Genomic DNA, 20,977 nt, shown 5'->3' on the forward strand with positions numbered 1-20,977 from the left:
AAAAAGACTAAGAAGCCTAACGGGACTTACTGAAAAAAGTTCAAAAATACAAGGATGCTTGGAGTCATTTAGATTAGTAACAAAATTCTCACCAGTTAAATATGATCTTATAACATTTCTATTGTGTAACACAAGCACTGTAAAATTGCCCACACTTGGCCATAAAAAATAAAAAAGACTTTACACCACGCAGAGTTTCAAAAGTAGCTATGATTTGTCGCTTTGTCAAATTTTTTTGCATCACATACTGAAACGGGCTGAAATTACCTATAGATTTTACATGATTGCATCTTGTCACCAGTCTTAGAAAAAAAACAAAATAATGCCAGAGTACAATGGAAAAACAGAATAATCTTAGCAAAGACAAGAATATAATTTGTACAGCTCATATTCCTTTCCCATGAAGCTGCATAATGAAAGTTATCCCATCAAGGGTGAAGCCTGGCACTGTGGTTACATTTCAGACATGAGCAAATATGTTCTTTACCATTTCTTGTCTCACTACTTCTTCAATCCTAAAGCCAAACCAAGTAAACCGATTTATGTATGTAGTTTTGATCATATGCAAAGGATATCTACAATGAATATTGCATATACGGTTTCAGCAGTTGAACAAAGTGCAATTGATGAGCTCCTGAGCATCCCTTTGGCAAGTGAAAAAAATGCAAATTCTGGTTCAACAAAACCTGCATTTAGTCGATTACCAGCTGTTTCAGTGTTTCTTTATGAATTCATCACTTGCAAATTCTACTTCCCGTTGAACCAAACCTTGCATTTATAGAGACATTTTCTGATCACACCATTCTCCAGCGAAGCCATACAGCCAAAGGCAGAGATAGAGGCTTTTAGAGGTCAAAGGCAAAAGTTTCCTCTTGACACTTGTAACAGTACTAAAACAGTTTAATCATGCAGTTAAACGAATCATCAAATTCAAGTATCACAGGATCTGGATAAAGGCAATCGCCTAAACTATATACTTTTTTGCAGTTCAATTGTAAAACCCACTTACTTATAGTTAGCTTTGAAAAGTGAAACAATTCAGATGGAATTTCAGGAAGCATTTCTAAAGCTTAAGTAAATCTTCTGTAGTGCAGTCAATTGCAGCTACATTGTGCACACTTTAAATTAAACAAGTAATCATTATAACCCTATCTTGATGCTAAAAATTATATGCTTTGGTTGAGACCCTCTGCACACTGCAAATCCGATTTTTACAGGATGCTAACACCACAAGAAGAAAAACTCAGGAAAAAACTGCTTGCAGGCCTTTCTTTAATCGTATTAAAGGAAGGAATCACATACAAAATCGCATCGAAATCAAAAATCGCATGTAGTGTAATAGAGCCCTGAAGCACTATTTGCACATTATAAAAATATGGTTTTATATGAAATATGCAAAAAATTGATTATCAAAAGCAGGTTTGCAATTTGTATGTCAGCAAATGTCCATGTGACTTGCAGGGCTAGTCAGAAGGGATGGCTGGTCATCGAAGAGGAGGCAGCAAATAAAATGGGGGCAACATGGGGAAAAAGCTGTTGCCCAAGGGAGCTGCATATGAAAGAAGGTCTGCTGCACAATGTTACATGGAATGGAAGGGCATCTCATCCCCCCGTTGATCTCATTAACCATCTTACAATGCACATGGAAAGGGAACCCACAAGAAACTTGGCCAGAAAGAGTAAAAATGATGAAATCTGCATTGAAAGGAGGAGATTTTAAAGGCTGAGGTGGAATGCCCAGTAAGTTTCCAGTCACTGGATATCTATAAACCGGTGGAGCAGAAAACATATGGCCAGACCACCACTTTAAAAGCAAGTCTGTTGACAAGCATCCTTGAGTTTCCAGCCTACTGCTTTCCCAGCGTTGTTTCTAGGACTTGAGATACTTGAGGCAGCTTGACTGGAATACAGGAAACCTATGCTGCATATATGCAAAATCGCAATGCAGAATTCTGCAAATTTGCAATCAGTAAAATGGCAAAGTGTTTCCATGATGTGGTCAAAAGCAATACATTGTGCAGCAAGTCTGAAAAAGCCACTGCAATCCTTGTTCTACATTGAAATAAAGGCATTTTGAATGTGGCATGGATAATCAGAACCATGTGCAGGCGGTGATCTACTGATTTCGGGTATATTTATGCTTTAACCACTTCACCACTGAGGGGTTTTACCCCCTGACCACCAGAGCAATTTTCACCTTTCAGCGCTCCTTCCATTCATTCGTCTATAACTTTATCATTACTTATCGCAATGAAATGAACTATATCTTGTTTTTTCCGCCACCAATTAGGCTTTCTTTAGGTGGGACATTATGCCAAGAATTATTTTTTTCTAAATGTGTTTTAATGGGAAAATAGGAAAAATGTGGGGAAAAAAAAATTATTTTTCAGTTTTCGGCCATTATAGTTTTTAAATAATGCATGCTACTGTAATTAAAGCCCATGAAATTTATGTGCCCTTTTGTCCCGGTTATAAAACCGTTTAAATTATGTCCCTATCACAATGTTTGGCGCCAATATTTCATTTGGAAATAAAGGTGCATTTTTTTCAGTTTTGCGTCCATCCCTAATTACAAGCCCATAGTTTATAAAGTAACAGTGTTATACCCTCTTGACTTAAATATTTAAAAAGTTCAGTCCCTAAGGTAACTAATTATGTATTTTTTTCAATTGTAAATTTTTGAATTTTTTTTTAATTACAAAAAAAAAAAAAAAATGGGGAGTGTGGGAGGTAATGAGTTAATTTTTTGTGTAAAAGTCATTTATTTGTATGTGAAAAATGTGTAGGGTGTAGTTTACTATTTGGCCACAAGATGGCCACAGTAACTTTTTGCTTTATTGCGACCTCCAAGCCTCCTTCCGGAAGCTTGGAGGAAGAATAAGGAGGCTGGACACGTGAGTTTCTTCTCACAATGATCGCGCTGCCCATAGGAGAGCAGCGGGTCATTGTGGGGCTTAGATCAACGAACGGGAATGGATTTTCCCGTTCATTGATCTCCGGGCGAGCGGGCGGCGGCGTGTTTACTAGCGGCGGGCGGCGTGTTTACGAGCGGGAGCGCGGACAGCGTCGGGAACGCGGAAAGTACGTGTTTCTCCGTCCCTGGTTTTTAAAGGATGGAAAAAGGGGCGGAGAAATACGTACGCGCGGGGGTAAAGTGGTTAAAGTCTGTTAGGCTTCCCACTTCATACTACATGTTTTTTTCTAGCGTGGATAAAAAAAAAAGGTATCTACACTATATTGGATTTTATGTCAATTTAGATTTCTTAGTAGTACAGTAATTGGTTGACAATCTACAGTGGTGCATGAAAGTTTGTTAACTGGGTTACTGATCTCGTTATTCTAACTCGCTGAATGCAGACTTTGTACTAAAGTCTATACCCAGTCTCCATTGCAGTTTAGTCGTAACGCGTGCGTTATGCAACTGACCACTGTGAAGCCAGCCTGAAAATCAGATGCTTTATGCCACATTCATAATAAAAAAAAAACGAAATAGAAACTTTTAAACAAGTCTTAAAAAAATGAAGAAAACCTGGTGAAACAAATGAAAGAATATATTATATTTGGTCATTGATTTCTTTAAAACAAAAACACACTCTTATGCATGTGGCAAAAGTGAATCCTTCGACTTAAAATTAATCCAGAGTCTGGTATTCTTAACCAATGAGACAATCAGGTGTGAATGAGGGTGTTCCAGATGTATTCAAACAGGCACACAGCAGACTGATCATATATGTAACACATTTGTGGACTAGTATCAGGGCTTGAACAAAGGATGTGTTTAAAGGGGAACTGAAGAGAGAGGTATATGGAGGCTGTCATGTTTATTTCCTTTTAATCAATACCAGTTGCCTGGCAGCCCTGCTGGTCTATTTCTCTGCAGTAGTATCTGATTAAAACCAGAAACAAGCATGCAGCTAGTCTTGTCAGATCAGACTTATAAGTCTGAACCACTGAAACACCTGATCTGCTGCATGCTTGTTCAGGGGCTATGGCTAATAGTATTAGAGGCAGAGGATCAGCAGGGCTGCCAGGCAACTGGTATTGTCTAAAAGGAAATAAACATGACAGTCTCTATATACCTCTCTCTTCAGTTCCCCTTTAAGGACCTCAGGAAGGGTTATGGAATCAAAACTCTTAAGAGAATGTCTAGTAAACCTTTTCCACCTTCATGGGCATCAGATTGTATACAAATGTAGTAAATGCAAGACCATTGTGTACCCTTACCTAGAAGTGGCTTACAGATAACCCCAGCTGAAACGCATGTAATAATGCAATAGATTACACAGGAACCCAGCGTGAAAGCCTGTCTCACACTGTCAAACGTTAAACCAATTCCACTATCAGGAAAACACTGCAGAGTAATGGATGGTGTATATTGGTAGGGTAGCAATAAGAAAGCCACTGCTCCCCCCCCCCCCAAAAAAAAAGTCCACATGGACAAACCATAAGGATACTGGGAGAATGTTTTATGGATGTGTTATGCCAAAATATAACTTTTTGGCTTAAATAAGGAATGTTCAATTTAGAGAAAAACACTTTCCAGAAAAAGAACCATATCCCACCTAAACATGGTGGTAGGAGTGTTTTGGTTTGGGCCCATTTTGCTGCATCTTGGCTTGGAAGGTGCGGCAGAGAGAGGTACAAGGACATCTATAGTAAGCTGTAAAAAGAATGCATATGCTTCATTGTGGTCTGAATCTAGCAAACGTTTGCCTCATTCCTGTGGCAGTAAGAGTCACATGTCCAACACCAACAGAAGCAAATCTCTTTTTGTATAAAATCATGCTAGCACAATTGCCTCCTGAATGTTATTTCACATTTTAAAACACCTCCCCCCTCACATTCAGGTTATTCTGTGGCAAGGAACTCATGCCAAACTCAGGCATTTAAACATTAGCGCACCCACGGCGTAGCATACGCAGCATAAGAGGGTAGCGGGCAGGAAGGGGGTATTGGGCACAGCGGCGGGGAGGGGGGGTCGGACTCCCCCTCCCTCACCTGGGCCCCCCATCTGCGCTCCTCCTCCAGCTTAAGCTCAGCAGCAGCCGCCGCCGCCCTTAGTAAGAGGCAGCGGGCAGGGATGACTCTCCTCTTCCGCGTTCCACTGTCGTCACTTCCTGCAATGCCGCCCACAGTATTGTAAGTGGACGGCATTGCAGGAAGTGACGACAGTGGAACGTACGCTGGAAGGTGGAAGAGAGTCATCCCCACCCACTGCCTCTTACTAATAGCGGCGGCTGATGCTGAACTTAAGCTAGAAGGGAAGTGCAGATGGGGGACCCAGGTGAGTGAGGGAAGGGGTCTGACCCCCCTCCCCACCGCTGTGCCCAATACCCCCTTCAGCTCGGTGGCAAGTGTAGGACCGCCCCTGGGGGCAGGGCGCTACATATTCTTGCTTGGACCGGCCCCTTCTTGCTTGGATCGGCCCTGGGGGCAGGGCGCTACTTCTTCTTGCTTGAAGGTTGCGGCACTTAGCCTATTATATATGTAGAAGATTGCCAGTAATCTCAGAAAACTGGGAAAAAAAACATTTTGCAGATTTTTCCGGCACACGGTATGGCAGGGCAATGCAGCTCCTCCTGCAGTTGTGTACTAATTAGTTGGCGTTTTCACTTTTAAAACACATACTGGACATTACACAGGAGGAATCTATTGAGATCCTATACTCAATACAGGCAGAGACGTACATTTAGCAGCTAGCTCATGCAGTATTGCCCTAGAAAATAGGTAGTAAACTAGAAAGTACAGTTCTTTCATTCAAGTTAAAATCTAGTAAAAAGTTGATATGCACTATATAATAAATGCAAAGATAACAAACCATGTCATTAACAGTCATAGTCTGCATATAATCAAGTAGAAAGAGGACTTAAAATACAACATTCATTAAGTTATAAGCCCTTGGAAATGGTTTTCTAATGGTAGACACAAAATGTGTGCTTGCATATTCAAAAACTATATTTTTATCCATTCCCAAAAAAGTCTGTCACAAATTATTTGAATCTCCACTCTGAAAATGCTTTAATGGCAAAAACCTATGCTTATGCATTAGATATAAGGTTTTGTCCATTTATTTAAGCTTTCTGAACATGAACTCCCTGCCTGGCTGGGAAAACCCTGCAGAGGCTCCCCAAATCCTGTGATGTCAATAATAACTGGCATTTAACTACTTCGCATCCAGACCTTGTTTTCCTGTAATGGACCAAAGCAGCTTTGACGTGTTAGCGGTGTCCCTTTTTAATCAGCAATAACTTCATCTGTACTCGTGCCACTTAAATTATCTATATATCGTGTTTTTCAAGACAAACTAAGCTTTCATTGCGTTTTAATGGGAAAAAGTGGGGAAAAAATGCATTATCTCTCAATTTTAACCAATTTGTGTTTAAAAATAAAAAGTGCTATTGACATAAAAACTGTGCCACCAGTTAAAGTTGCCCCGGTATAGATATCCAGATGTGTCCCCAGTATCACCCACCAGTATAGCCAGATGTATCCCCAATATCGGCCCCCCCAGCATAGCCAGATGTGTCCCCTGTGTTTGCCACCCCCAGAATAGACTGACAGATGCACCCCCAGGAATAGTGCCCCTCTTTACAGCCAGATGTACCCCCAGGATTAGCTCTGCCCCCCCTCCCATTATAGCCAGATGTGCCCCTAGTATTTGATTATGCGCCCCCCCCCCAGGTGCCCAGATGTGCCAAATTATGAAATCCCCCTCCCCTTAGTTAATCAGATGCCCCCCAATAAATGTTTACCCCCTTTTACCCATCCTACCCCCTGCCCCCCATTATTGATAGCCAGATGTCCCCCCCCATCAGGCAGCCCCCTCTGTGCACAAATCATTAAAAAAACCTCTAGCAATCAGCTTCATTCACCTTACCTCGTTCCTGCGACTATCCTGAATCCAGAACCTCCGGTCCCTGCTCTGCAGTCAGCCGCGTAATGCCGGTTACCGGGGTCCCGGCTTGATGACGTCATCAAGCCGGGACCCGGATATTCAACATTACGCGGCTGAATGCAGAGCGGGGAACAGAGGGTCGGGCTTCAAGATATTTGCAGGAACGAGATAAGGTGAGTGAGGCTGCTTGCTGGAGGTTTTTTTTTTTTATGATTTGTGCACAGAGGGGGACAGATGAAGGATCATTGCAGTTGACTACTGCAGCGATTGTTCATGGGAGGGGGGGTGGACTAATTGGCTACAAGATAACATGTTCCCTTTTACCAATTAGTAATGCAGCTGAAAGTGCCGGTGGTGCGCTCTGAAGTGCACCCGATCGTGCACAGCAGGGCTGCAAGCTTAGTCAGTATATCTACATCATTGTGGCTTGGAGGGTGCAACAGATGACGTAGATATACTGTAGCGGTGGACGAAGTGGTTAATCTTTGCACTCAAGTATTCCAAACAGCTCCTGGACAGGACAGTTTATAAATCTATGGTGTACAGTTGCTCCAGAGTAAAGTGCACTATATATTACTTTTTCATATGAAGCTGTCCAGTAGGCATTTTTAATCTGACAGATTTTGCACTAGACCAACTCCTCTTAAAGATTCTCAGGAATTCCTTTGGTTTTTAGAAGTACTCCCTGGACAACAGTGGCAGAGTCCAAATGCCAGAACAGAGGGCAGCAAGTAGGCAGGCTGGCTGTCATTAGGGATGGCAATGCTTAGGAGAACTCATGTTGAAGCATGTGATCAGCTAATAAACCAGGAAGTCATCACAGCAAATCGGAACCTTATAAATCTATCAGCTGATCAAACTGATCACATGCATCTCCATGAGTTTTCCTAAGCAGGGCCATGCCTAGCTGTCGTATTTGTATGGGAATGTATTGAAAATAATAATTTAGTATTTATATAGCACTGACATCTTCTGCAGCATTGTACAGAGTTTGTCTTCACTTAACTGTCCCTCAGAGGGGCTCACAATCTAATTCCTACTGTAGTCATAATTCAGTTATAAGTGAACATTTGTGGTTACCCACAATGCACTACCACTAAATATGCAAATTATCCCTTTTAGCCCTTGTTAAGCCAAGCAAGCATCCAGAACCGCCTATAGCTTTAAGTTTTACACAGCCAGGGATAATTTGCATATTTAGTGGTAGTGCATTGTGGGTAACCACAAATGTTCACTTATAACTGAATTATTGCAAATTTCCTTCTGTTTTAAGAAGGCAATTACACCAAGCTTTGCTTTTTTAGTAGGAGGGCTTTTTGGTTTCTTTTATCCCCCTATACATTCCTAGTAGTTTGGGTCACCCTGAGCTGTTTGGTTACTCTGTTGTACTGTAGTCATGGGTCTATATGTGTATGGTGTACTGTATATATAGAGTCTAGAGCCAATTTAGGGGGAATCCAATTAACTGATCTGTATGTTATTGGGATGTGAGAGGAAACCAGAGTGTCTGGAGGAAACCAGGGTGTCTGGGGAAAACCCTCACAGAAATGAGGAGACGACACAAACTCTGTGCAGATCGTTCCCTGGCTGGGATTCGAACCAGGGCCCCAGCGCTGCAAGGTAAGAGTGCTAACCACTACACCACCGTGCTGCCAAAGAAAATAAATTATGTGAATTCCCATGAAGAGGTGGACTTGTCCAAAACTTATCAAATTGATCTACTGTAAATGAAAAAAATTATAGTGCAGGTCATGTTTACGTAGGGCTAAATGTATGTGCACACATTTAAAATAGTTTGCAATAGTGGCTCTTTAAAGGAAAAGCCAATGCCATGCATTTAAAATTCTCAATTCTAGTTTATGCAGATGTAAAATATAAGTAGCCTTAGACTGCCTCAGACATCTATAGGCATTTTTGCATCCATATGCCATGAATGTGTAAAGGCATTTTAGTACAAAAACTACTTCTGCCTAAAACCAATGTCTACAGGCATCTTTGATTCTCCTTATTTGTTTGCCATAGACATCTAAAAGGCGTTTATTAAAACAATTTGGCTCAGTGCCAACTTTCTACTCCACTTGAAATATGCAGATAATTGCAGAATTATGCAAATGTTACTACAAATCTATACAGCTTGAAAATGGACTAAACAAATGCTTCCACTGCAAGCTTTGATTAGTCCATTTTACAATAGATTATCATAATTGGCATAATTTTGCAACATAAATGGCACAATTCTCAATCACATTTATTTGTACATCAATGACCATTCCCGCTGACTAATGTAGACTTTGGTACATGTAGATCTGGGCACAACATTCAATACACACAATACAAACATAGCTGGCACTAGCATGTAACTTTTGCTTAAAAAAAAAAAAAAAAAAAGTAGCTGGTAATCTAAGGGCTCGTTCAGTGGCAGCGCGCATAGTGTGCGACACGCAAGAACGGTAGAAGGGCATAGACAGCCCTTCTACCGTTCCCATCATATGCGCTATCGCACTGCAGCATGCATTTTCGGGAATCGCCGCGCAGATCGCATTCACTGTAGTGAATGCGATCTGCAAAGCAGCGCATAGTAGCGCAGATGGCGTGCAATGGTACGCGTTGCGTTCCGATCGCACAGCCATCTGCGCTAAATGATGTGAACGAGGCCTAAGGGTTAAAATGTCGATCTACTTACACATTTAATTTTTCCTGCCCAATGATTGCTGATGGAAATCTAAAGCCCTTGCTCTAGAGAAACCAGTTGCAGCCAAGCCCCCCCGGTCTCCCAAAGAACCACTTGTTCTGTATTGTACACCTCCCCCTTCCCAGCTAAGTGGACATTAAGTGGACATACCCTCACCACCGGGCACTGGATCTGCATTTCTTCTTCATTCCAGTCCATCAGCGTGCACCAGCATCCCTACATAGGCCTCACATGACATGCATCGGAAGCCGAAGGTAAGGTAATGCATGCTCACCGGCGGAGTGAAGAAGGGAGGATCCTGTGGCTACCAGTGGAAGAGGTATGTCTACAGCATTTTCCGCTACATATAAGGAGGAGGAGACAGGCTGTTTCCCTAGTAGAGGAAAAGAGTTGTTACAGAAGTACTGCACAGTGCCTAATGAAAATCCCTAAGAGTAGGAGGAGGCATACTATGCACTTCCCTGCAGCATACTTGGCTAGGCACCCCAACCCCTGGCTACAAGTATTTAAAATAAATTTGGGTCTGAATCGCACATAGGTTGACCCTATATTTTTCTTTAGGGAGTCACAGCTAAATTTCTCCACTTACAGCTCATTTCCCTTTAGGCATAGTTGGCTCATGCCTGCACATACCAACATTAGGGACTTCTGCCTACAGGTACAGGTGTTTCCATAGACTCCCCAACATAATACAAATGCCTGGCACAATCTTAGCCCAAGCACTGCAGCAGCAACCAGCATCTGTGCCACCAACTACTATATAGTAATCTAACACAGCCACCTCATGCTGTGTCTTATTCCACCAACCAATTTATATTTTATTCCATCTAAACATTTGCAGTTAGGAAGGAAGGAGGTTATATAATGGACTGCTTTTAGGGGCATTGTAAAAATTGACTCCTGAAAATAAAATTATATTTACATTCTAAACACTACATGAGCATTAAGCACTACATGAACATGACATTAAGCGTGTATTAATATTCACAATGCTTCTATAGGGAGTGACATTTTATTCAGCTACACCTCAGGTCAAGGTCCTGTTCATATCTATCCATATGAGAGCAAATCGGTTACAAAATCATGATGCATTTTGATGAAAACTCCATATAGTGACCGAAAAAGCTGACGAGTGCTGTTTAAGGCTCTAGTGTTTTTCTACCTAGAGACTACTGATAAATTCTGGCTCTGGGACAATCTTTCGGTGTCCTATACTTGAGAGCTCCCAATCTTTAAAATGAATATAATGATCAATGTAGGACATGTGACATGGACATTTTTGAAAGCTGCTTGTTCCCTAAAAATTGTGCAAGTTAAAGTCAATTATCTGAAAAGCCAAACAGTCAGTAAAAGGAGTTGTCGCAGCCTGAAGTCTAAGTCTGAGACAGTAAGTAAGTATAGAGGTCTTAAAGTGAACACAACTGCTTGGTAAGCAGGAGGCAGTGAAAAAAAATAGTTAAGACTGTTACCACATTTTGCTATAGATGCACTAATCACCAACTGTTATAGAGGCACTGTTCACTGTAATTACAAGGAATAAAAGGAAAAAAAAACAAAAAACGGTACTTATCTGTTAGCCGGGCGCATCCTCTAGGTGGCGACAAAACTCCACCAGAGTTACATCTTTCCCTACTATCCATGTCGGCCTGGAGGGGGAATAGTAATTAGCGCCACCTGCCGGATGCGCCCGGCTAACGGATAAGTACCAAAAAAACCTCTGTACACCCTTCCCCACTTTTTTTTTAATTTTTTTTTTTTTAGTATTGTAGTGGAGTTATGGTATGGCCTGTTGAATGTACAAAATTAAATTGGGATGACTTTCTAACAACTATGTATTTTGTATACAATGACAGGTTTACCACCTTACCATGACCTCTTGTTGGTCATACTACTGCTCATACAACACAGCTGAAACTAATCTACTTTAAATGGCCTTTGAGAAGCACAAAATTCTCTCTGGCTGCTCTATTAGCATAACGTTTACCATGAGTGGATCAGTTGCTGAACCTGTAATGTGTGAGCCCACATAGCAAATAGCTGCAACTGGCGATTCATCAGCTAGATACAGAACAATTACAAATGTTGCTGGTAGGCAATTCAAAATACTAGATGGATGAACTGATACAAAATAAACTTAAAAGTTCCTGACAGCAGCACTCATGCTTGTTACCCCCAACTCCTTAAAGGGATACTGTAGGGGTGTCGGGGGAAAATGAGTTGAACTTACCCGGGGGTTCTAATGGTCCCCCGCAGGCATCCTGTGCCCGCGCCGCGACTCACCGATGCTCCGGTCCCGCCTCCGGGTCACTTCTGGAATTTCAGACTTTAAAGTCTGAAAACCACCGCGCCTGCTTTGCCGTGTTCTCGCTCCCACTGATGTCACCAGGAGCGTACTGTGCAGGCCCAGTATGGTCTGTGCCTGCGCCGTGTGCTCCTGGTGACATCAGGGGAAGCGAGGACACGGGAACGCAGGCGCAGTGGTTTTCAGACTTTAAAGTCTGAAATTCCAGAAGTGACCCGGAGGCGGGACCGGAGCGTCGGTGAGCGGCTGCGCAGGCACAGGATGTCTGCGGGGGACCATTAGAAGCCCCGGGTAAGTTCAACTCATTTTCCCCCGACCCCTCTACAGTATCCCTTTAAATCTTCAGCTCTCATCTGCACAGCGGCTACTTGCTAAGGAAGTTCCCTAGCTGATACACAGAAAGGCTATTACATGGTGCAGCCAGAGAGTCTGTGTACTTCTCAGGTTGTCAGGTTGTTCCTAGGCCAGTGGCAGGAATTAGCCATGGATGCAAGGCAGCATTTAGGCAATGGCCTAGGGCACCACAGAAGCAAGGGCACCAAAGCAGCAGGCGAAAGTGGTGCAGCATTTGCAAGCTTGCAAATGGTACAATGGAGGGAGATCAGGCGAGCGCCTGACTGCGGTACTCTGCTACTAGCAGACTGCAGCAGCCACCTTGCTCTCTGTGCATGTTTGCATTGTGGCCGGTGGCTATGGACTTGGGCAGCTTTGAGGACGGAAAGGAAGAGGAAGCTTCTGCACTGGAGACGAGTGTAGAAATGAGTGACACTGGTGGCTGCTGTGGTGTGAAGGCAAGCTGGCTACCTACACTGAAAGGAGGGTGGGAAAAGAAGGGATTAAGGGAGTCATCTCGCTACCTATACTGAAGGGGGGCGGCTGGTGACAGTGGCCTTGAGTGGTAAAGAGTACAAATCCGGCCCTGCATGGACGTAAGATTTACAGGAGGCCAGATGTGAAGCAAAAAAACAAAACGTATTTCCATGCTCCACATCCTGGGACATTGCCACCACTTTCAGCTACATGTTTTCTACTGTAATGCTGGGGAATGTAGTCCTGCTCCTATTGTTCCCTACTTCAGATGCCACATAATCACTCTTCATTCAGCCACCAATTGAGCTTACAGAGAACAAAGTAAGCTGTGTGCAGTCAAGACAAGCACATTTGGAGCACAAGTAGTATGTTGTCCACCAATTGGCTTCTATACATTGTTTACATGCATTCAAAATGATATTACATTTCTCCTCATTTTGGTGTTTGGTTGAGGATTAAGTACTGTGCGAGTTAAGAGATCTCTCACCAAGTTAAATGCTTTTTGTTCATTCCTTTGTTGATAACCACTTCAAAATAAGTCACTTATTGTTTACATTTGTATTTCTGACAAGTATGGATGGTCACTAAGATGCAAATAATTGAGAGTGTATGCATGATTATGTAAATGTATGAAAATTAATGCAGCTTGGAAATTGACCAAATTCCACTTGAGTTGAAATGTGCATAGAAAATGTGCATAATCCTGCATCAACATGGAACCATTTTGTTTCTCGCTGACCATCCCTACGGAAAAACATGCGTTACATATGAAAATAAAGAAAGTGTCCTCATTATGACCTCTCACAGAACAGAACGCGAGAGTTGGAGAAAGTCAGCTGACAAAGCAGATTTACTCGACTGAGAAAATGGCACCGCAATAAAATGGTGTATTATGATTCATGCCAAAGCTCATTTGTGACAGTCTCATTGTGTTCCAGCTTTTTTTTACGAATTTCATGGACCTTTGGGATTACCTCACAAAAATAAATTACTCAACAATTAACATTTACAGCTACAAAGCAGACACCGAGTACCACAGTGCAATATACTCTAGTCATGGGGTTTATTCAGTCAAGTCCTGCTACCAGACTAAAGGCATAATCTAGTAAATTAAAAACAAGCCTAATGTTAAAAACTAAATTGCACTATATCAGCAACTTGAGAGATGAGGCTAAAGCTAAATTTCATGAGTGTGTGGTTGTCAATGCAGTGATCAAAGCGAGTCAGAACAACCCCTTTGCCAGTGTTCAACGTGGCATTCCTTCCAAATGATGAACATAAAAAAAAATAAAATAAAAAAGCATAAAATCAAGTTTCTTCATTTTATATGAGGAAAATACAAAGAATAAATGAAGTACTGACAATGTCCTCCAAAATGTAAAATACAGTGTTTCTATATTGTAGATCTATGGCACAGCTGATATGTTTCAGGGGAAATTATCATGGGCGATTCTCAGGTACAAAGCAGCCTTATAGAAATACGACTATCATTTAATTTCCATCTCTAAAAGAGCATTGTTGTAGTAACTAAAAACTCCCCTTTAGCTGTGGTAACCTAAGAGGCATCTAAAACACTAATGAGAATGAATATATAAAAACAATATTAAAAAAATAAACTTTTGTTATTGTAGGTAGACCATTTTTCACAATTCACATACTATGAATGACTGCGACCAGCTTGCCTATACCAGTGACTTCCTGACAAAGATAGGCTGATATTAAGGTAGAGAAACCGTAGTTCAGACATTAATGCATAGTTATCACTTACATAATCAAGCATTTTAGGACAGAGAGTTAGCCATTTTGCTTACTGGTGGGTAAAAAGGAAAATAGTTTGCTCCAATTTCCAGAAGAGCTGTCCAAAAAAAAAATAAAAAAAAAAAATGCATGCAGGGTATAGGCACAACACCTTGCCAAAGTTCTTGATTGTTTCCTCCCAGTAATTCTGTTGTAGCATTTTGTACATTACAGCACAGAAAATGCTGTGGGATTTCAAAATGCCACACTAGCTCTTTTAAATGCACAATGAAAAATAAAACAGGAAGAAGGAAAAAAAGGAGTGCAAAACGTATTTCAATAAAAAAAAAAAAAAAAAAAAATTATATATATATATATATATATATATATATATATATATATATATATATATATATATATATATATATAGTAAACAAACCAGTCTTAATTGTCAAGATTACTCCAGGGCAATAGTCCTTATTTCTACCTCTTTCTAACCCCTTCCCTAAACTAGTTCTCATTTGTAACCAGATCAACAGTGATAATTGTTCAAGGCTTACTTTTTACTGGTAGTTAGACCAGTGTAAAAATATTTTTTAGGTATTTTCAGTCTGTATATCACCCCATTCTATTACAGGATGCAAACTGATGGGGTTGCTTGGCTCATCAAATAAACCAGTCACCCAAGATGAGTTGGCACCAGTAGATTGGTAATCCAGAGTCACAAGGTGCATGTTTGAAACAAAAATCTATACCCCTACATACAATACAGGGCCATCCAGGCTGTATAGTCTCCAAAGTTTCCAAACAGTCTTGAATCAGAGGTCATAAGGCCACTATGATGCAGTGGTGTTTGAGCTTGCATGGTAGAACTCCTTTATTTAGCTGATAAAACTCAACAAGCTGAATTAAATCTGTGAATTTGGTATTGCCATCATCTAGGCTAAAGAACAATTGTCCATCATCTTCGCACTGGAAGCAAAAACACAATAATTAAAATTCACACATTTTACATCTTTCAAGTGCTTCATTCAATCAATATAAAAATCAGACATGAAAGCTATTTTGGGGAAATGGGTCTTAAAGGACTGCAATCACGAAAATAATCATATACAGTGTAAACATGGAAGTATGGGTTTGATATATATATATATATACTGTATATATATATATGTATATATATATATATATATATATATATATATATATATATATATATACATACATACACACACACACTATGACTAGGACTATGAACATTGTGGATTCACACTGAAGGCATCCAAACTATGAATTAACACATGTGGAAGTATAGTACATAACCAAAAAGTGTGAGACAACTGAAAATATGTCATTCTAGGTTCTTTAAAGTAGCCACCTTTTGCTTTGATTACTGCTCTGCACACTCTTGGCATTCTCTTGGTGAGCTTCATGAGGTAGTCACCTGAAATGGTTTTTACTTCACAGGTGTGCCCTGTCAGGGTTAAGAAGTGGGATTTCTTGCCTTATAAATGGGGTTGGGACCATCAGTTGCATTGTGGAGAAGTCAGGTGGATATACAGCTGATAGTCCTACTGAATAGACTGTTAGAATTTGTATTATGGCAAGAAAAAAGCAGCTAAGTAAAGAAAAACGAGTGGCCATCATTACTGTAAGAAATGAAGGTCAGTCAGTCCGAAAAATTGGGAAAACTTTGAAAGTGTCCACAAGTGCAGTCTCAAAAACCATTAAAAGCTACAAAGAAACTGGCTTACATGCGGACCGTCCCAGGAAAGGAAGTCCAAGAGTCACCTCTGCTGCGGAGGATAAGTTCTTTCAAGTCACCAGCCTCAGAAATCGCAGGTTAACAGCAACTCAGATTAGAGACCAGGTCAATGCCACACAGAGTTCTAGCAGCAGACACATCTCTAGAACAACTGTTAATAGGAGACTGTGTGAAGCAGGCCTTCATGGTAGAATATCTGCTAGGAAACCACTGCTAAGGACAGGTAACAAGCAGAAGAGACTTGTTTGGGCTAAAGAACACAAGGAATGGACATTAGATCAGTGAAAATCTGTGCTTTGGTCTGATGAGTCCAAATTTGAGATTTTTGTTCCAACCACCGTGTCTTTGTGCAACGCAGAAAAGGTGAACGGATGGTCTCTACATGCCTGGTTCCCATCGTGAAGCATGGAGGAGGCGGTGTGATGGTGTGGGGGTGCTTTGCTGGTGACACTGTTGGGGATTTATTCAAAATTGAAGGCATACTGAACCAGCATGGCTACCACATCATCTTGCAGCAGCATGCTATTCCATCCGGTTTGCATTTAGTTGGACCATCATTTATTTTTCAACAGGACAATGACCCCAAACACACCTCCAGACTGTGTAAGGGCTATTTGACCAGGAAGGAGAGTGATGGGGTGCTATGCCAGATGACCTGGCCTCCACAGTCACCAGACCTGAACCCAATCGAGATGGTTTGGGGTGAGCTGGACCGCAAAGTGAAGGCAAAAGGGCCAACAAGTGCTAAGCATCTCTGGGAACTCCTTCAAGGTTGGAAAACTATTTCAGGTGACTTCCTCTTGAAGCTCATCAAGAGAATGCCAAGAGTGTGCAAAGCAGTAATCAAAGCAAAAGGTGGCTACTTTGAAGAACCTAGAATATGACATTTTCAGTTGTTTCACACTTTTTGGTTATGTACTATACTTCCACATGTGTTAATTTATAGTTTGGATGCCTTCAGTGTGAATCTACAATGTTCATAGTCATGAAAATAAAGAAAACTATCTATCTATACACACACTTTTTTTTTTAATAAAGTGAGTGAAATAAATATCACTAGTATACCTGCAGTAGTATGCTGCTGGTATAGAACGGAAGAGACCATTTTATTTGCAGGGGCATGTCAGCTTAGCTAAATTTTGCACGATACCAGCAGTTAAGTTTGGTACACATTTTTCATTATCGATGAATGTGTAGATATGGGGTTGACACCAAATGCAATAGCTAGCAGTTACACTTACCGTCCATTCCCCAGGATGTGCAATCTCGCAATTGGATCAAATGATGCAAGCAGTAGACATTAGGAGAGGCATCAATCCATGCAATTAAGGGTTTATTGTGGAATCAGCATACAGGGCATAACACAGCGTATAGATACAAAGACACCGGTCTTACAGCCATTTGAGGGAATCCTGCTTACTCAGAGACCAAAGTGTATACTTTGGTCTAAGTATGGCCCATGGTGTTGCACTGTATCAAGTTGTATTATGCCTGCAGTTCAAATACCGCTTAATTAATTTCTGCTCAAATATATCAAAATTGAGCTGATTGTGTAGGCAAAGCAATGCTCACAATCTGATTGAAAGGTCAAATGGCTTAGCATACTGGGCCATAATAGGCTTTACTGCTAAAGTGAAAACTTTTAGGAAATTTAAATGACTAGGAAAAAAATTAGATGCAGACTATGGATTACTTTTGAACGACTGACAAATCCAAGTTCTGGTATAAATTATGATTACTGGTAGCAGGGATAGCTTTCTTATTAGGTACAATATGGGCCTGTAGGTGCAGCTACTGTGCAGTCTCTTCATGAACCTAACACTGTAAATTGTCTGTTTTAATATTAACACTGTCCAGGTGGCAGCTGCCCCACTTGGAGGATTTAAATAGTGCTTATTTTTATTTTAAAACATCCCATTTTGTCACAAATACAATATTTTAAAAAAACTCTTCTAATGAACCCGATATCCTACATGTCCCTGGCAGCCGCAATGCATGCATGCCAGGAGATGTAGTTCCCCTAGATGGGATTACCTCTCCCGGCATGCATTGCGGTGGCTGGGGAGACAGGATATCATTGTGGGAATTATAACCTGCAGCGCAGAGACAGACATAGAAAAGGGAGGCTTCTGTACAGACAGAGGGGGCTACGGAGCAGCCCTCTTAAAGCGGATCCGAGATGAAAAACTAACTATAACAAGTAACTTGTCTACATATCGTATCTAAAGTTTAGATAGTTTACACAGCAAATCTAGCTGCAAACAGTTTTAATAGAATATGATTATTTATTCATGTGATACAATGACAGCAGCCATGTTGTTTGTAAACATTACACAGAGGCAGGCTTATCTGTATCTTGAGCCATCAGCCTAATCCCCTCTCCTCCCCTCTGCCTCTGAAATCAATGGCTAGTAACACCTCCCCCTCCTCCTGCCCAGACTGAGCTCTTATGAGCCCTTGCTACTGCCAAGGCTCTGAAAACCTGTGCAGTGTTCTCCCCAGAGCCTTTTACCAGGGCGGGCCGCCCGGGTCATCTCCCCCGAGCGCCCGGCTGATAATATCAGCGTTCTGTGTGCTCATTAGTGAGCAGCAGCGGCTGTCTCATTGCAGCCAGCTGCTGTCACTCAGGGACGCTGCCTCCGCCCTCCTCCTCAGCTCCCGGCAGTTGTGTGGGGGGGCGGGGAGTGCAGGTGACGTCACACAGCTCAGTTGAGCAGAATATCTAGAGCAGAGGTGCCCACACTTTTTTGGCTTGTGAGCTACTTTTAAAAATTAGCAAGTCAAAGTTATCTACCTATGTACAATTTTAGGAGCACCCTTCCATGTACAGAATGGAAAAAGTAGTGGGGTCAGGATCTACTATGAAGGCCATCGTGATCTACCGGTAGATCGCGATCTACCTAATGGGCACCCCTGATCTAGAGAAAGGGAGAAGACGCGTGGCTCAGTTCTCTCTGTGGAATGTTTAGCCAGACGCTCCTGTCCTCCTCATCTCCCTGTATTCATCCCGCTGCCAGCCATTGCGTGTTTGTGTGTGTCTTGCTGGCTGCTGCTGAAGGAGGGGGGATGCTTGACCCTTTGACCTCCTGATTACCCTGCGCCTGAGTCCCATGGGCTCTGACTAATGCCAGAAGTGTCACAGGTGTGAGGGAGCTGCAGCTTGAGGGGGAGATAGGAGATGGTCACAGACTCGCAGGGCAAAGGCAGACAACAGCAGAGTGATTAGTGAGACACCCTGGCCCCTTGACAACCATGCACCCAGCTATATTCCATGTGACTGAATTTGAAAATGAAACTACCAAGATTTTTTTCCCATGTTTAATATTTACATGGGTGGTTTAAGAGGGGATATCTGGTGCCATAGCAAGATATTCATAACCTGCCTGCTTATCAATATCATGCCATGGCCCAGAAATCCTCTTTTCCACACTAGGACCACAGAGGTATATAGGAAAAGCTGCTAGTTTCATAATCAAATCAGCTGAAGAGTAGGTAAAACTTTAAAAGACACTATTAAAAGAAAATGGCCAGCTACTTACCTGGGGCTTCTTCCAGTCCCTAAAGTTGTTCTTATTCCTTGCATTCATTCCGGGCTGCTTTGTTCCTCTGCTGCCCCCTCTGAACTTTGCATGCGTGGCCGCTTGCCACTTACCTATCCATAATGTTCCCATGACCGGTAGCGTGCTGCACTTGCACAGTAACTAAAAATTGCTACTGTGCATGTGCAAAACGCTCCCACCCTCAAGAGCATGATCGAGGAGGTGCGGTGATAAGGAACAGAGCAGCCTGGAATGGCGGTGAGGGAGCAGGAGGGGATTCCTGTACAAAAGACAGAGCCTAGCCTGTCACTTTAAAGGGGTGTGTGTGTGGGGGGGGGGGGGTGGGGGGGGGGGGAAGTGATTCCCCACCTAGTATCACCCAGAGTGTCTATCCCCACCCGGCCACTTTTTCATACCACCCGGCTGGAAAAAAAATTCTGGGGAGAACACTGCTGTGGGTGTGGCTTTTTTAGTTTATAGGGAATTAGAGTGTAAAAACAAAAACAAAAAAGTATTTGACTTGAGGAATGCCCTATAAACAATAGGAAAGGAACACAATTATGCAATGTGTAAAAGTTCACCTCGGATCCACTTTAAGTACCGTATTTTTTGGACTATAAGACGCTCCGGACTATAAGACGCACCTAGGTTTAAAGGGCAAAAACTACGGGAAAAAAATATATACTAAACCTGGGTGCATGCATGGTCCAGGAGTGTGTTATAGACTTTTCCTTCCCCCAAGATGTCTCTGTCCCACTGCCAAGCTACATTAACCCCTGATGCCATCACAATTTATACTAAGCTACATTTCCCCAACCTCTGCTGTCCCCTCCCCCCAGCTACACTGCACTACACAACTCCCCCCCCCCCCCCTCCCCAGCTACACTAACTAACCCATTCAATTACAGGAGATCTCACCAGCCTGGGTGGCAGCTGGGTCCGGTCTGGGTGTCCATGTGATCCATCAGCAGCACAAACGTGATCCACGGTGTTCCAAAGCAGCATAGGAGCAGCTGCTTTTATCATCCACAATGCTGTCCCAATGTGACTTTAATCTCCTGAGTCCCCAGCAGGCCGATCCACAATGTATAAGCAGCATAGGAGAAGCCGCTGTTATAATCCACTTGTCCTTTGATCTCCCCAGGGTGCCCCCGCAGCGCGATCCACATTGACAAGCGGCATAGGGAAAGCCGCTGTAATCATCCGCATGTAATCCGCTGTATTCATTCTTTTTAAT

The 20,977-nt window shown here is 42.1% G+C and overlaps 1 protein-coding gene across 3 annotated transcripts in view; it reads right to left on the minus strand.

Annotated features, from left to right (window-relative positions):
- Window positions 1-14,881: 14,881 nt before the first annotated feature.
- The window catches only part of GRB10 (growth factor receptor bound protein 10), a 307,083-nt gene continuing 300,987 nt past the window's right edge, over window positions 14,882-20,977 (minus strand). For all 3 annotated transcript variants that reach the window (XM_068234549.1, XM_068234547.1, XM_068234548.1), the window contains one exon: window positions 14,882-15,408. In XM_068234549.1, the coding sequence (XP_068090650.1) occupies window positions 15,262-15,408 (147 nt within the window). In that variant the 3' untranslated portion in view covers window positions 14,882-15,261. The remainder of the gene's footprint in view (window positions 15,409-20,977) is intronic.

The sequence above is a fragment of the Hyperolius riggenbachi genome, chromosome 5 (assembly GCF_040937935.1).
Source record: "Hyperolius riggenbachi isolate aHypRig1 chromosome 5, aHypRig1.pri, whole genome shotgun sequence".
Lineage (NCBI taxonomy): Eukaryota > Metazoa > Chordata > Amphibia > Anura > Hyperoliidae > Hyperolius > Hyperolius riggenbachi.